General features: G+C 33.6%; 1 protein-coding gene across 1 annotated transcript in view; it reads left to right on the top strand.

Annotated features, from left to right (window-relative positions):
* The window catches only part of LOC129224079 (band 4.1-like protein 4), a 173,097-nt gene that overhangs the window by 103,911 nt on the left and 52,742 nt on the right, over positions 1–16,444 (top strand). The window contains exons 10-15 of the mRNA XM_054858480.1: positions 4,475–4,566; positions 5,774–5,845; positions 6,029–6,150; positions 9,327–9,411; positions 11,164–11,265; positions 12,418–12,546. Coding sequence (XP_054714455.1) covers positions 4,475–4,566; positions 5,774–5,845; positions 6,029–6,150; positions 9,327–9,411; positions 11,164–11,265; positions 12,418–12,546 — 602 coding nt within the window. The remainder of the gene's footprint in view (positions 1–4,474; positions 4,567–5,773; positions 5,846–6,028; positions 6,151–9,326; positions 9,412–11,163; positions 11,266–12,417; positions 12,547–16,444) is intronic.

The following is a 16,444-nucleotide window of genomic DNA, read 5'->3' as shown; positions in this document are numbered from 1 at the left end:
CCCTAGTCAAGGATGGAAAAAAAAAAAAAACGAATGTAATTAAACTTTATATGTGTTCTGGCTCGCGAGATTCATCTTTATGTTAGGTGCGGCCCTCGGGTGAAGAATCGTTGAGCACCACTGTTGTAGAACTTCAGTTATGCATATAAACAGTGGTGGCTGGTGGGTCATTTAAATGGAGGTTCACAAAACAAATTTCAAAAGTTAAATTATGCCGATACGCCACAACTTACATGTTTGCTCACCAGGAGCTCCCCGAACTCAAATTTTTGGGCTTTCCGAAATTCTCAATTCGCCGAATAGAGCTCCAAATTTTGATGAATGATGATAATTTTGCCGAATAATAATAATTTTGCGAAATAAAACTCGAAATTTCGCCGAGTGATGGTAATTCTGCCGAATAGTACTCCAAAATTTGCCCGATGCTGATAACTTTGGCGAATCATCAGACAAAATTTGTCGAATGAGGAAGTTTTTTGGAGGTCACGGTGACCTCCAATGATCTCCTAGCTGTGTGCATCTGTTTGCTCAATCCATTTACCCAAATGAGGTATTTTTACGTTTATATTTGCACTTTGTTCTCTTCAAGTTGCGACAGTGACTGTATAGTAGGGTGGAACGAAAAAAACAAAGTTTTTATTTTCGAATCGTAATAGTGCGGAAAAGTTGCGATTGGTGAAGACTTACAAAACAAAACAAAGATTTTTAAAATCGGATAATATCTTCCGATCCCGCAACGAGCCTGAATATTTGAAAAAATGGAAAATTTCGTGTTTTCTTAGTGATTTTTCAAAAATTTTGTTTTATGTTTCTTTTTAAAGCTCTAAGATGAAAAGTTACGATTGGTGAAACCTTCAGAAATTAAAAAAAAATTTGAAATCGAATAATACCTTCTGATCCAGAACCAAGCCTAAAAAATCGAAAAAGTTGAGAATTTCAGGATTTTTCCGAATTTTTAACATTTTTGGATGAATGTACTTTTTCAGGCTACAGAACGGAGAAGTTACGTTTAGTGAAGACTTCAAAGTGAAAAAAAAATATCTTTTTGAAATAAAACAATATCTTCCGATCGCGCAACGAACCTACATGTTTGAAAAAATGTAAACTTTAAGCCCTTTTTTCAGCTTTTTTTTTTCTTTTAGTTTAACGATCCTCATAAGTTCGGTATGAAATACTAATGGAAGAACGTTTGTTTATAAAACAAATGTGATATTTCAGTACTAGAGCCTGCCTGTAAATTGTTCACATGGCCCTTTAATCCCGCGATACTTATATTTGTTTATGCCGCTTAGTACAGTGTATGCATCTAATACGCCCCATTAGCGAAATAAAGAACCGCAAAAATTTCACAGACGATGCCATTCATGGTTTCTGAACAATTCAAATCTGTCGATACTTACCTGACAATCTAAAACAAGTTGTTTGCCCTGTCATTGAAAGAAACTCTTTCTTTGCGCATCCCGAAAACTTATTAATGGCAATGGTGTTTAATGAAAGGGGGCACATAAGAGAACTAGCATTTAAAAACGTCTTAAAAGCCAGAGAATCTGTTTCTAAAGGCAAAAGCATTAGAAACTTTGTCATTCCATCTCTAAATTTCGAAGCAGAAGGTTACACAGAGATTATTAATTGGAACACGACAAAGCTATCTTCTCCACCTTTTCTTCGAAAAGTTCCTAACAAAGACATTGAAAATTTTATTGTAACAGGCACAATACCCGATTGGGATATAAAACTATTCCTCTGCCATACGCAAGCTGTCGAAAGATGTGTGAAGCTAATGACGGAAGCTTCACTCAAAGTGTGTGGATTTAAATCAAAAGATGGCTACATAAGAGCAACATTGAAATCCAGATCAATTATGCCCGAATTTTCCAAAAAATCTGATTATAAATTAGCTTCAACAACTAACACGTAAAACAATAAGACTTGTATACTGGATTGTAAATTTGGTAAATATTTTATAACTTTCTATTATTTGAAAATGTTTCATTGTTGTAAAGAATGGTAGTTTTGCTTGTTTCGAATATACCTTAAAAGTCAAGAAATAAATTAATGTTTATGTGTAATATAGGGTTTTTTTAAAGGCTTTTCCCTGTAACACCGGGGAAAAAAACAAGAACAATTTTATTTTTAATCACTAAGAAAAGATGAAATTCTCAATTTTTTTACTTTTCATGCTTGTTCCTGGATCAGAAGGTATTATTTGATTTCAAAATGTTTTTTTAAATTTCTGAAATCTTTACCATCGTAACTTTTCCGTCTTAGAGCATTAAAAAGAAACGTTGGAGCAACATTTTTAAAAAATCTCTAAGAACACATGAAATTTTCCATTTTTTTTTCAAATTTTTAGGCTCGTTGCGGGATCGGAAGATATTTAAAAATTTTTGTTTTGTTTTTTAAGTCTTCACCAATCGCAACTTTTCTGCACTATTACAATTCAAAAATAAAAACTTTGTTTTTTTCGTTCCACCCTAGTAAACAACTTGTTTTAGATTCTCAGGTAAATATCGACAGGTTTGAATTGTTCTGTGAACATGAATGGCACCGTCTGTGAAATTTTTGCGGTTCTTTATTTCGCTAATGGGGCGTATTAGATGCATACACTGTACTAAGCGGCATAAACAAATATGAGTATCGCGAGATTAAAGGGCCATGTGGACAATTTACAGGCAGGCTCTAGTACTAAAATATCACATTTGTTTTATAAACAAACGTTCTTCTATTAGTATTTTATACCGAACTTATGAGGATCGTTAAACTAAAAGAAAAAAAAAGCTGAAAAAAGGGCTTAAAGTTTACATTTTTTCAAACGTGTAGGTTCGTTGCGCGATCGGAAGATATTGTTTTATTTCAAAAAGATATTTTTTTTTTTCACTTTGAAGTCTTCACTAAACGTAACTTCTCCGTTCTGTAGCCTGAAAAAGTACATTGATCCAAAAATGTTAAAAATTCGGAAAAATCCTGAAATTCTCAACTTTTTCGATTTTTTAGGATTGGTTCTGGATCTGAAGGTATCATTCGATTTCAAATTTTTTTTTTATTTCTGAAGGTTTCACTAATCGTAACTTTTCCATCTTAGAGCTTTAAAAAGAAACATAAAACAAAATTTTTGAAAAATCACTAAGAAAACACGAAATTTTCCATTTTTTCAAATATTCAGGCTCGTTGCGGGATCGGAAGATATTATCCGATTTTAAAAATCTTTGTTTTGTTTTGTAAGTCTTCACCAATCGCAACTTTTCCGCACTATTACGATTCGAAAATAAAAACTTCGTTTTTTTCGTTCCACCCTACTGTATAGTCACGCCCTTCACACGAAAAAAACCGTTATTTTTTAAAGTACATAAATTTTTTCGAAAGCTGATACTTCATATTATCATACACATATAATGGCTCCTTTTCTCGAATATATCGCAGTTAAAAACCTAAAAGTTTGGGAATAAAGTGCAAATACATGCGAAAATATGTCACACCCGAGCAAGGAAATAGATTAAGCAAATTATTTGTAAGTCTTTTATTTTATTGAGTAATTTTATTTTATTGATTGATTTATTGAGCAATTACGATTGCTTATTGTTTTCATTTGACGATCCTTGGCGTTGTGGTTCCATTTTCAGCTTGGACCAGGGACCTCTGCATCATCACCGGTAGACGGTCTTGAGCACTGTCCTCCTTTAGCCGCTTCTCCTGGTCGGTGGCGTCCATGTCCTACACACACACACACACACACGCTCACGCACATGCATCGTTGCGCACCTACACACTCTCACACACACGCCGTTACACACACGCACATACACACACGTATAAGTGCATACACACAGGTCTACGCACACACACAAGCCTATATGTGCACGCACGTGCGACTGCACACACAACTATACGCACGTAACCGCCCAGGAGGAGAGGCAGGCTTGGGGGGGGGGGGGGGGACAGGAGTCATTTCTAGAAACAATAAGTCCAATGAGTAAGGTCATGTCGTGATTGCGAAAAACATAATTTGAATTCAAAATTTCAGAATTCAAATTAATTTCTTTTTTTTTTTTAATATTTTCTTTCGTTTTATTGGCTTTGACGCAAATAAATGAATGACATTTTATATTGATTTTGGGCGTGTCATTTATCAATGTTTTGAATTCAGAGAATAGTTAGAGAGCTTAGTATGTCTTTCTTCTCTTCGCTTCTAGAACATCTTTAAAAAAAAGTTTTCTCTACATTTATACATAAAAATTAAAACTGAAAAGAGGCAATATATATCTCCTAAAATGCCTGAACCGAATTCAATTATCATGCATAAGTGCGGCAAAATTTAGAGGAGAAGTAAATATGAAAACATTTTGATAAGTAAAAAACTGAAGCATTTATTTAAAATTAACAATGTTATCATATTTTTTTCTTTTTCTATTGTATCCTGAAAAACTTATCATAACTAAAATATTTCTTATCAAATTCACTCTTTTTTTTCATGAAGAATGACGAGATGACTTACGGGTTTTTATTAGCATCCAAAGAAAGTTGTGAATATTTGTGGAAATGTTGCGTAGAGCATCATGCTTTCTTTAGGTAAGTTCTTACGTTAAGCTATGAACCTATTGATATAAAATAAGTCATTTGAGGCACATCCACGTTTTTCAAGGCTGCCACTGGCGACTAAAAAAGTGGCTAAAGCCACAATTTTGAAACAAAGGCGACTGTGACGATTATTTAAGCCAAAATTTTGGCAAGAGCGACTATTTTGCAATTGTAAAAACAATGACTATTAGTGAAATAGTGACTAAAATGTAATTTTTGGGGTTTTTTTTGGGGGGGGGGGGGACTAAAAAATTGCTATTTTTCAAAGTAATTCCTTAATTAGTTTATCCTCTAGTTTTAGAAAAATCTTGGAAACGTTCTGCCGCGGGTTTTTTTTTTCCTTCTTTTTTTTAAGTGTAGAAAAATACGAAAATGAAAGAATACATATTTAACATCACAAATGTACGATTTTCATATTTTAGTACCAAAACTTTAGTTCTTGCTGTCAGGATTTTTGTAAAGGGTTCGTTTTTGCGATCGCAATTTTAGTCAAGAGTTCGTGCTCGCGACTACGATTTTTGTTAACCGTTATTTTGTTCTGAATGGAGGCTCAACAAGATTTTTCCTTTTTTTCTTTTTCTTTTGTAAACTTATTACACTTATTTTTTGAAAATGAGATTTGACTCACACGATTCAAATATCGTGAATCCAGCATTTCTAGCGCTTTTTCTGCAGTCAGTCTCTTACTGTTGTCATTAATTAATGGTCAGACAATCTAAAGTTTCATAGAATATATCAATTTGTGATGATAATAATGTGGATATTACCCGTGTGTTTTTTTCAGTGGTCATTAAAAAAAAACCTTGGATTGAGCTGGTCTAGAAATTAAACCGGTTTTTGGTCGCTGTTTTCGACCTAATTGAGGGTTGAGGGTGATTCGTTTCAAACAGCTTTTTGACGGAGTAGTATCGACCAAGATTTAGCAAATTACGAAAGAAAAACCTTTTGAAAATTCTTGAACTGGACAGGTTTTGATATTAAACTCCTCTCATAAAATAAACATAACTTAAATTGAGTAACACGTTTCTTTTGAATTCACTTCCTCTACCTAGCGAAATGCTGTGTAAATAAAAGTTAGTTATTCATTATAGACCGTTCCGCACGAAAGTAAAGGTTTTTAATGTACAAAATATTTCTAAACCTCATTTTTTCAAGTTAAATGAAGCGTGATGATGACGAGTACTACTTTCTCTTCCAGGTTAACACAAGTCAAAGACTTATCAGGGAATCCTATGCAAATATTTCGTCTTGGATCCAAATATAGATATAGGTTTGTACATGGTCGAGTTTGCTTTCTTCTAACAACGGCACTTTTGCATTTATCTAAGTTATACTAAATTTTAACTAAAACTGCTTAAATGAAACAATGAAGTTCTTCATTTTTTCATCTAAGTATTTTATTTGATGCATCAATAACGAACATAATCATACATTTTCTTTCTATTTTCATTAGCGGAAGGACAGAGCAGCAAATAAGACATGACATGAAACAGATCAAAAGGCCGCCTCCAACCATAGTTAGGGTACCAAGTAGAAGGTTCCAAAAACGAATGGGAGAGCCAGACGGAGCTGATGGTCAGTTTCCTTTTTGTTTCAGAAATATAAGCAAAGTTTTAAATACCAGTACGGGAGTCGATGGTTAAATTAATTGTTTGTGTTAAAAAAGGTTAACACGCAAATTTCTATGTGTACTTCTGCTCCAAAAAAAAATCTATTAAAAGTTTAAAAAAATGATTTTTTAACGAACTATTTTTAATATGCGCTACTACAAGTGCCAGTCCTAATCTTGGACCTAGAGCAAGTGTGAATAGCCTTAAAAAGCATTGCCATGGATTTTTTTTTTTTTTTAAAGCTGTCGCATTGTATTGATTTTCGGTTTTCCAGATCTGCCTCGACCCCGAACGGTCCAATTAATCGGTTGGTTCGAAAAAACATCGATTTCTTTGTTTCGGAATCGCGTTACTTCTCAAAAGTTTTAGTTCGGTATCCTCAATTGGTGAAGAATAATAAAAAAATTCTAAGTCGACATCTTCAGTTTGCACATGAGGCTGAAAGTTTGAAAAAATATGTTAAAAATTGAAAATTTCAGAAAATATTTAAATTAGTTTTTTTTTTGTATTTTTGTATTTTTCATAATGCAACAGCCATAAACTCAATATAGCGTAGTTTGAGACTAAAAAATATTTTATAGCTTCGATATATGATCTTTAGTTCGCGCATATGCCTTAGATTGGGCACGAGATTTTAACCCAATTTTAGGTGTATGCGCAAAGGAAAGATTCTATGTAAAAGCTATAAAATATTTTTAGACTCAAACTGCGCTATATACTGACAATTTATGGATGTTGCTTAAAATAAATACAAAAAAACTAATTTTATTATTTTTTGAAAAATTCAATTTTTAGCATTTTTGAAAATTTTCAGCTTATGCGCGAACTGAAGATGTCAACTTAGAATTTTTTTTTATTATTTTTCCTCAGTTGAGGATACCAAACTACAACTTTTGAGAGGTAAAGCGATTCCAAAATAAAGAAATCGATTTTTTTCGAACCACCGTATTAATCAGCGCTCTACTATAGTTGCGTGATCTTTTAAAAATCATAAGGAAATAGTTAAAATACTATGATAAACACTCTTAATGAACTATTACGTACAGAAAAACTGGAAGGAACATTCTATTAAATCGATGTAAAAATTAATTAAAAGTACTTCAAAACCTTTATAGACATTGATTTCTTCAATTTCAAAAAATATGAGTCTTAATTCGCTTATTTCTTCTTTTGAAAATAAACATAGATTAAATTATAAAAATCATATTGAGAGCGCTTCAAAGAGACCCTGTGTTAGATAGCAAGTCTTTTCTAGTTCCTGCATTTCTATAGCTGAATTGCTTGAGCCTGAAGTTAATATTGCTGAGGATTTTCCCCGTTTAGTTTTGCAGATATTGTGGCATTTTCATCGTACAAAAACTTGATTCGCTTGACCTTTACCCTCAAGTTGAATGGTCGCTGAAATCTGAAAATAATTGTCTTAAAAGCAGAAGATAACTTTCTTAAAAGCAGAAAATACTTGTCTTAAATAACTGTTTCAAAAGCTGAAGATAGTTCTCAAAAGATGAAAATAATTGTATTACTGATGTAAACAACGTTGTGATGCAAAAACTTGAACCAGACGCTCAACAGCTTTATGCATGGTAGAAAAGATTCTTTGTAACCTCGAAATACGTGCATACAATATTTCACAAGTTTTTACAAAAGTTTTTTTCTTCTATGAATTATTTAATCACCACATAAAACTTTTAATTCATAATTTTCTAAATGTTGACTATCTTATTCGACTGGCAAAGGGGAAAACGCCTCAGTGAAACAAGAAATTTCTTCCGATTTTGATAGCTGAGCCTTTTTTTCTTCTAAGACAATCGAGTAATCAGTTCAGTCCTCTTTGTGTAGATATTAGAGAAAAAAAAATGAAGATCAAAATATTGATTATTTCGATGCTTAAAAAATTTAACGTTCTAAGGATGAAATGGAGGGAAAAAAGATGTGTACTGTCCGACATTTTAACGCGAAACCTTACTCGAATTTGCGCATGCGTCAGGTCTCTTCTGATTTTATCAAAACAGGGGTGATAGCAAGAAGAAAGTAACGAGCAAGCAAAAATTGAATGCATCGAAAAGTGCGCTTCCTCAATCCACCACCCCTTTTAAATTGGAGACTTTCGCAGCTGCTAGTCGCGGAGTTCGAGAACAGACAGTACTATTTTGATTTTTTAAGTTGAATGTTAGACATTTTGTAGTTGAAAAAAAAAAAAAAAACATTCAAAAGTTGTTTTTTCTCTTTCAATTTCTCGATGCAAAGTTTTTATTTAAAATAACAAAGCGTGAAAATACAAGTGACTAATTGTGAGACCTATTATTTCTGATTTTTCATGCTTAAAATACGCTCGTATAGAAGTTAAAAATATTTAAGGCATTCAAAAAGTAAGTTACACTTATTTGCCTATAGATTGCAGCATCCCGTAACAAGAAGGAAACGTGCGAAGACGATTTTTTAGATCCACAGCTTCCAACTGCAGCAATTTCATTCGGATAGTTTGAATCGTTGCTGCGTAATACGAGAAAAAAATGGCGCGGCAACTGGAAACGTACTCCAACGTTGAAGTCCACGGAACAGTACGTTTTTTATAGGAAAAACGTTTAACAAGTACAGAGATTCATCGTGTTGTCCTCTTGCACGACAATGCAAGACCTCACAAGGCGCGCATAACACAGGATTTGCTTCGCAATTTTGGATGGGAGGTCTGGCAGCAACCACCCTACAGTCCCAATCTGGTGCTCTGCGACTTCCACGTGTTCGGCAAACAAGAATATTTGGGTGGAAGAGAATTTAACTGCGGTCACCAGGTTCAGACAGCTGTTCTAAGCTGGCTCAAGGACCAGGGAGCGGATTTCTATCGTCAGGGCATCGAACGATTAGTGCTACGATCCGACGAATGTCTGTAGCGGCTGAAAGAATTTGTATTAAAATAGAGTGATGGTATCTGTGCCATATTGTATTGTAGCACACTTCTCAGTAAAGTGTTTTTTGACCTGAATTATTCGAATGTAACTTCCTTTTTGAAAGCCCCTAGTACCTCTACTCCTATGCGTTAAAAATATCGCCTGCTTTGATTGATTATATGCAGGGATTTATGCAGAGTCTTGAAATGTATGATTAGTAAAAAATAATTTGTGTGTGACAATTTTCTTTCAGCTGATGTGGAAGAAAAAGAAAACTTCAAGAAAAACATCATGTACGGTGTAAAAGATGATATGGCTCTTTTCAGTAACGTTTGTCCGTAGGTATAATTTCCGTACTATACAGTGAAATCCCGTTACAACGAACTTCAAGTGACCGAACATGTTATTCGCTGCAACAGGAATTTCGTTCTAATGGAATGCAAGCAATGTAATGGCAATTAAATCGAGAATAAAGATTTACCATATTAAAACGGATGTTCTGTTGTTTTGGTATTCGTTCTAACGGAATTTCACTGTGGTTATATTAAATGGAGGAAGAGCATATTTGCATACACCGATAGGAGGTCTTGTCATCTCTCAAAAAGTTTCCATATTCAAGGAATGTGCTGATTATTCTTCAAACCAGAAAAACGCCCGTCAAGGTATGACGGGTGAAAATTGAAGGTATGACGGGTGAAAATTGCTTCTGCATTTGAACGAAGCCATTGCTTGTTTGATGATATTTTAATAGCTGAAATTTTAATCCTAACTCCAGTGGACTAACCATAAACTCCAGTAGGTAACATTCATGGTTGACCGTTTCTTCATTCCCTGAAATGACACAGTCTACCAGTAAAACAGTTAAGTTATCGGATCCAGTTTAGTCTGTTCGTTTTACAACGATATGAGAGAAACTGAGAGTTTCGGTTTTTCTCTCTATGAGCTTAAACTGCTTCGTTTTTGTCAGTTATCTTTCTGTCAAAGAAGAAAACCACAACTGCAAATTTCATTCTCACTCTTCCGAACCCCAAGTTCCTCATCCACGAGATCTGCCCTTTGTCGAATTTCGGAACACGACCGAAAATGGCGGATTTCCGGAAGCATTAACGTTGACACGCACCTTTTTACTCAAAAATAAGAACTTTTTACAATGTAATTATTATATCATTGTGTAGTAAAAGGTATGCCTGCCGAAAAAACAATCTGAGCAACTCACGGGTTTTTGATAAAACAGGCACTTCAGAAATCAACACACAATGGCGTGGTTTCCTTCAGTCAAAAGTACTACTTTTAGTCATTAAAACGGATAGAATGAGCAAAAAAAAAAAAAAAATACATGGACCCAGAAAATACTTTCTTTTTCCCAGCAGTTATTTTTTAATTAATTTTTAAAAATGTCCGGTTTTTCAAACAAGGCGTGGTCTTTATAACGTCACAAATTATGCAATTTGGCGCATCTTTCTACTACGTTTCCACATTATGATAATCAAGCAGCGAATTAAAATTGCGCTCTACGCTTGCTATCAACCATATTGTTGCCAATACACGTGAGTAAAGATGCGAATTAAATATTTTGTTCTGTGAATGGCAACATTGAATGGCATTTCATCATTTGTGATGTCACACGACAGAAGTGTGAACAGTGAAAGCACACCGATTTAAGTATTTTTTTTTAAATATTACACTTAAATAAATTATTTTAAAAATGGTCAGATCCTGTGTTTTTAAGCATGCTCTTTAAGAAAAAAATACTTTTAAAATTTTGGAAACGACCCCATTCATCATTAAAAAATATTCCCACATGGTAGTTTGCCAACTATTCTACTATATATTACATTAAACCCGCAAAGTTAACTTGAACCGTTCAAAAAAAAAAAAAAAAAAAGTAAGAAATTGTCTATAGTGAAGAGAAACAAAAACATCCGCCTTTTGTACAAAATGCCATTTATGATAAAACAAATGAAGTTTTTTTTTTGAAGAAAAGTTGATAATTATTCCATATAATTTAAATTACGTATCAAATGTTTCTTGTAAAATTTAATGATTGATGTACATAGCTGCTCACACTAATTTTCAAATTCTATTTGCAGCTCAACATTGTATCGATCCGTATCAACACCGGCTGTTCCTTTGGCTGTTGAAGCGAAAGAAAATATTTCGGAAGTGCCGCCTTGGGAAGATCCAAACCAAAGGTTGTTTTGCTTTTTCGTATTCAGTTAACATTGTACCGAATTACATTTGTGATGCATTTTTATATTTTATCAAACATAAAAAGATAAATGTTTAAAAAGTAACAAGCTGGAAAACTGCATAAAAGTTTTCTGTCAATCTGAAAGAATTAAAAATGAGACTGTACTTAACCTTAAGCGTTTCTTGTAACTTTTTTTGAGCACTGCACTCAAGAAGATTCGTTATTGATGTCACTTCTACCTCAAATGGCGCAAAGGGTGAACTATTGTCTCTGTGATTGGTTTAACCAATCACATGACTAGTCATATGGCGTTTTTCAATTTAGTTGAATAGCTAATGCACAAATAATCACACAACCTCTTTTTTTCTTTTTTTTTAGCAGAAATTCATTAGAAATTTGGCCCTATTTCTTGCCATAAAAAAATTTGGAATTCTGTAAACAGCTTTTAGGATTTAAAAAAAAGAAAGAAAAATATTTCAAACTTCAATAAAAATACGCTACTTTATGCATTCCATTATAGTAAAGTTAAACCATCCAAAAACTAAAGGTAACTCAAAAAATACAAAATTTGTTTATTATCATGTCTTTCTTTTCCCCAAAAGACAGCTAACGTGAGCTAAGGCCCCTATATATATATACGAGCCGACGCATCAGCTTAAGATTAGCCATTTTGGATCGGAGCGCGTGTTTGAGTGGTTGTCTTTTCTGGCGAGTTATCGCGTTTGGTGATTGTTCACTGTGAGTAATTATTAGCGGCACGTGAATTGTTAATTAAATAAAATGTTATTTTCGGCAAATTTGGCGAAATCCGAAACTTTGCTGTGGTAACCCTAGCAGTGCAACAATGAAAAATCCGATCCAAAATGGCTAAACCTAAGCTGATGCGTCGGCCTATCTATATAGCGGCTCTAACGTGAGCAAAACAAAGTTCGTGTCATAGTAACGTAATTAACTGCTGCGACAAATGTACAAAGACTTGTGTCAATTCATGAACTGGTAACAGTGTTTAATCTGTGGATAAATAAAAAAATCTGAAAAGGCTAACAAAACGGATTGTAATTTTTAGACAATCCTTGATTTGCGGAAATTTGAATTTGTCCGAAACAAATTCATATTTCTGATTTATTATTATTTATTTATCACCCTCTTTCAGAGGTCTCTTTTCCAGTCGCCAGTCCTTAGTCTCTTCTCGAGGTTCAGAGAGAAAATCAAGTCATAGGTGCCACCACAAAAGGTCTAGCTCCGTAGAAAGCCACAATAGCACAGATTCACGCAGAAGAAGGTAATTAGCATACTTACTTTCCAAATAATGTACCATTTTGTACTAGTTGAAAACTCTTGCATAAAACCATTCATCGCTAAAAAAGACGAATGGGCGTATCTCAAAAAAAAAAAAAAAAAAATCGAAAAATGAGTTACGACCACCACAGAAATATCCAAAGTCGATTTTATAGCATGACCAATGGGCATATCTCTATAATAAATAGTAAAAAAAAAATGCAGTCCCTCACACTGGTGGCGCTTCTCATGCGATAATAACAAAGGTATAAATAAACAAAGGTAGAAGAAAATGAATAAATAAAATCCTGATTTAATTGCATTCTTTTCATTATAGCATCGTTTTCCGAAATTTTCCCAAATTTCCAAATATAATTCATTTGTTTCTTTTTTTTTTTTAATGAAGTTAAAAATCTTAGTCACTATGAACTTATGCGGATCTATCTTTGTTTGGTGGGAAACTATGTGAGGCCGAAAAAAAAAAAAAAAAAATTCTAGAACTGACCACAACAACATCAATCCATTATTTCACCTTTTTCTCTGCTTGTACAAAGTAAAGGCAATTACGAAAAATGTTCATTTATATTTCCACCTAAACTTCTATTTTGATTACCTCAGGACCGGGATGAATTTTATCTTCTCTTTTCAGCCCGTACCTACACTGTAAAAAAATTCTGAAACGTTACTGGGTATTTCCGTGTTACGTTTCGGGATTTTAAAGGTTTTTATCCATTTCCTGGAAAAATCAAGTATCATTGTCAAAAAGTTTCCTGAATTGCTACAAATTGTACGAATGCAGACTTTTCACCGTTGTGAAAAATATTTTTAGCTCCCAGTTTAAAGATTAACCGAGCGTATTTATAAAGTGTATCGGCTTCTTTTAAAGTACGTAACGTACCACGCTAATTAAGCTCCGAAAGGGAGCGAATAAGTATGAACTACGTTGCTTTGCGAGAATTGCAGGCGAGTAAAATTCTCGTTACTTACTTGTAATTCTGGCTTATCTATGGCCATGTTTGCAATAATGCTCTTTTAACTTCCTTGATAAATCGGGAAGATGCGAAGCTATTATATTATACTTTCTTAAGTTAACTCTAATTTTCCAGAGACACGACTGGTTTTAAACGGGAAGATTTCTAAATTTTTCAGGAGGCTTCCGGGATGCATTTAAGCATACGGTACTCGAGTTTGGACATTTGAATAACACGCGCTCTTCATTGGTCGAATCGTCTGTCAATCAAATGCCTTTCGCGCCGCCGCTGAAACGCGAGCCATGTTGTTCTGAGATGGCCAGTATGGATTCGCTCTTATTCTCCATGAAGATAAAAAGCGAATACCTACCTGCTAAGTTTCACAATATTATTGTAGAAAATGACGAAAAAATCTCAATAAGAAGCAACGTCACGTCCACGGTGGACATAGATACTTGAGTCCAAGAATTTGAAAAGAAAACAAATAATATGCGGAACACGAGAAATTCATGCCCAACAGGTCAAAAGTTCGTTTGCTGGTAAGTTGATTTTTTTCCTTCGTCCTTTTTTTTAAATACTTAATTTAACTTTGAATACCTTGATTTTTTTCAAAGATTTTTTTAAACATGTTATGAACTTTTAAATTAAATTGTGCAGCGATGTTTTTTATAGATATGTAGTGTTAATAAATGATTAAAAAACAATTATTTATGGCTAATTTATATATATATATATATATATGAATTTCAAGTTGTTAGCCAGTAAATTAAACAAACTTCAAAAATTCGTCAAATTTTGAAAACGTCAGTCAATGATATGATTCAATGAAGTTTAATCAATATTTTTGTTTCATTTAAAGTACATTTTTGTTTCTAGAGGAAATTTCAGATTTTTCCATTTGCCAACGAGTTTTTTAAGCCAGATTTACTATTTTATAGCATTTGGCAAGGTGAATTCTTAAAAGTATTTTTTAAATTTTGTACTTCGCTTATTTGATGTCAGTAATCATTCAAATATTTTAAATAATATATTAAGAAGTATTAACCTAAGGTGACTTTTTAAATTAATTTTATTAATTTAAAAGCCAAGGGGTAAAAGAGCACCTTCTTGTAATCTTTTGCCGGCACTCATGGACATAAGCATAAGATAATTTGTGGTGTACATTGTAATTCTTTTTTTGTTTAAAATGTTTTTAATTTCATTCATTAAATTTTCATAATAATTTTTAATTAAATATATCATTAAAATTGTCAAATTTGATTTGAATGTTTTTTTTAATCAAAAGCCAAGGGATGAAAGTGCATTCTTTTTCACCTATGCCAGCACCAATTAGTGTTTTGTAGTTTGTAATATTTTTAAAATGAATTTAATTGTTCAAATTTAGTAATTTTTAAATAACTTTTTGCAAACACTCTCTTTTTATTTTAATTTAATTTCATTGTTTAAAGCCGAGAGGTATCAAAATTCATCTCTGTATCCCCCCCCCCCATCTCCCCACCAGGAGCACATGTAAACATAATATGAGATTAATAATTTTCAAGAAGTTTTATTTTTAGTTTTTAAAGCAGATTCTAGTTCTAGATTATTTAATTTTTAAAAGCCAGAAGATAAAAATGCACCCTCCGCCAGCATCCATAGACATCAATATGTCTATTTTTAATGTCTCTTTTAAGTTTGCTTCTAGTTATTGCATCATTCGAGTTTCAGTTGGTATAACGATTCATAGTAACATTGGAAAACAATTATAATAAGATTATTTTCTAGCTAACTTCACCTTAGCAATGATTGAACAATAAGATAAAAATGAATATTCTTAATGGTCCAATCCATGCGTAAAACAAAACGCCACTTATGCATAAAATTCATCAAAGAAAAAGGTAATGAAGAAGCATACTCGAATCGCAAGCAGCAGAAATCCATAATGTAAACAACAAAATAGTTGCCACTCAAACATAACCTTCTTTTTAAAATCAGAACAAAATTACGGTCACTATGCTTTCGAGAAACATAAAAAGATAGCAAAACAATTTATTTCTCAATAAAACAATTTATTTCTCAAAAATAACAAATAAACAGCTTATAACACGATGTTTACATTCGAACTTAACGTTCTCAGTTCACTTCCAGCGAAAGGCAATTGATTGACCGACGATTTGACCAATGAAGAGCGCGTGTTATTCACATGTCCAAATTCGAGTACCGTATGCTTAAATGCTTCCGGGATAATATCAGGAAGGTTACCGAATTTAAGCGGAAAACGTTCCTGGAATTTGCAAGAAATGTTACTGGCAGAAATTGGGCACATCAGCTGCCCATTGTTTTCCAGGAACGTTTCTGGATCGTTTTTACAGTGTACGCGCGTACGGACGAAATATTTTGACCACCCTCAAATTCAACAAGTTTTGCTGCAACGTGAGTATGTATATGAGCAGTGGCGGATCTAGAACTCGAGCAAAGGGGGGGGGGGCTAACCTCGGTCCGAGTGGAGAGTCACTTTTATAGGGTCTTTTTCGTCGTTTTTGCGGGTACTCTCAATCTCGGGGGGGGGGGAGGGGGGAGCATCACTCTTAGGGGGACAGACACCCCTGTTTAAACATTATAAAATTTTCTCTATAAGGGGTCCTTCTCCTGAAAAATTTAGGGCTCTAAATACGGTTTTTTACTTGAAATAAACTTATATAGTATACTAAAGAATATAAATAATTTCGCAAACATTTTATAGGTCTGAAAACAATATATGCGCTTCAGATGGATATAAAGTTACAAATTACCTCCCCATGGCCAGAGCTAAGACGGAATGGCAAGCAAACACACACCGAAAAAGTCAGTTCCAGCATCCAGAGATTGCAGCTGCACTCTAGTTTTATGCTCATGAGTTTGGAGTAGATAAAACCATGCTCAGACAAAAACCTCATATAAAGCTGAGTAGAT

Source organism: Uloborus diversus, chromosome 6 (genome assembly GCF_026930045.1).
Source record: "Uloborus diversus isolate 005 chromosome 6, Udiv.v.3.1, whole genome shotgun sequence".
Taxonomy (NCBI): domain Eukaryota; kingdom Metazoa; phylum Arthropoda; class Arachnida; order Araneae; family Uloboridae; genus Uloborus; species Uloborus diversus.
The sequence above is the reverse complement of the archived record's forward strand: the minus strand, read 5'-3'. Positions and strand labels throughout refer to the sequence as shown.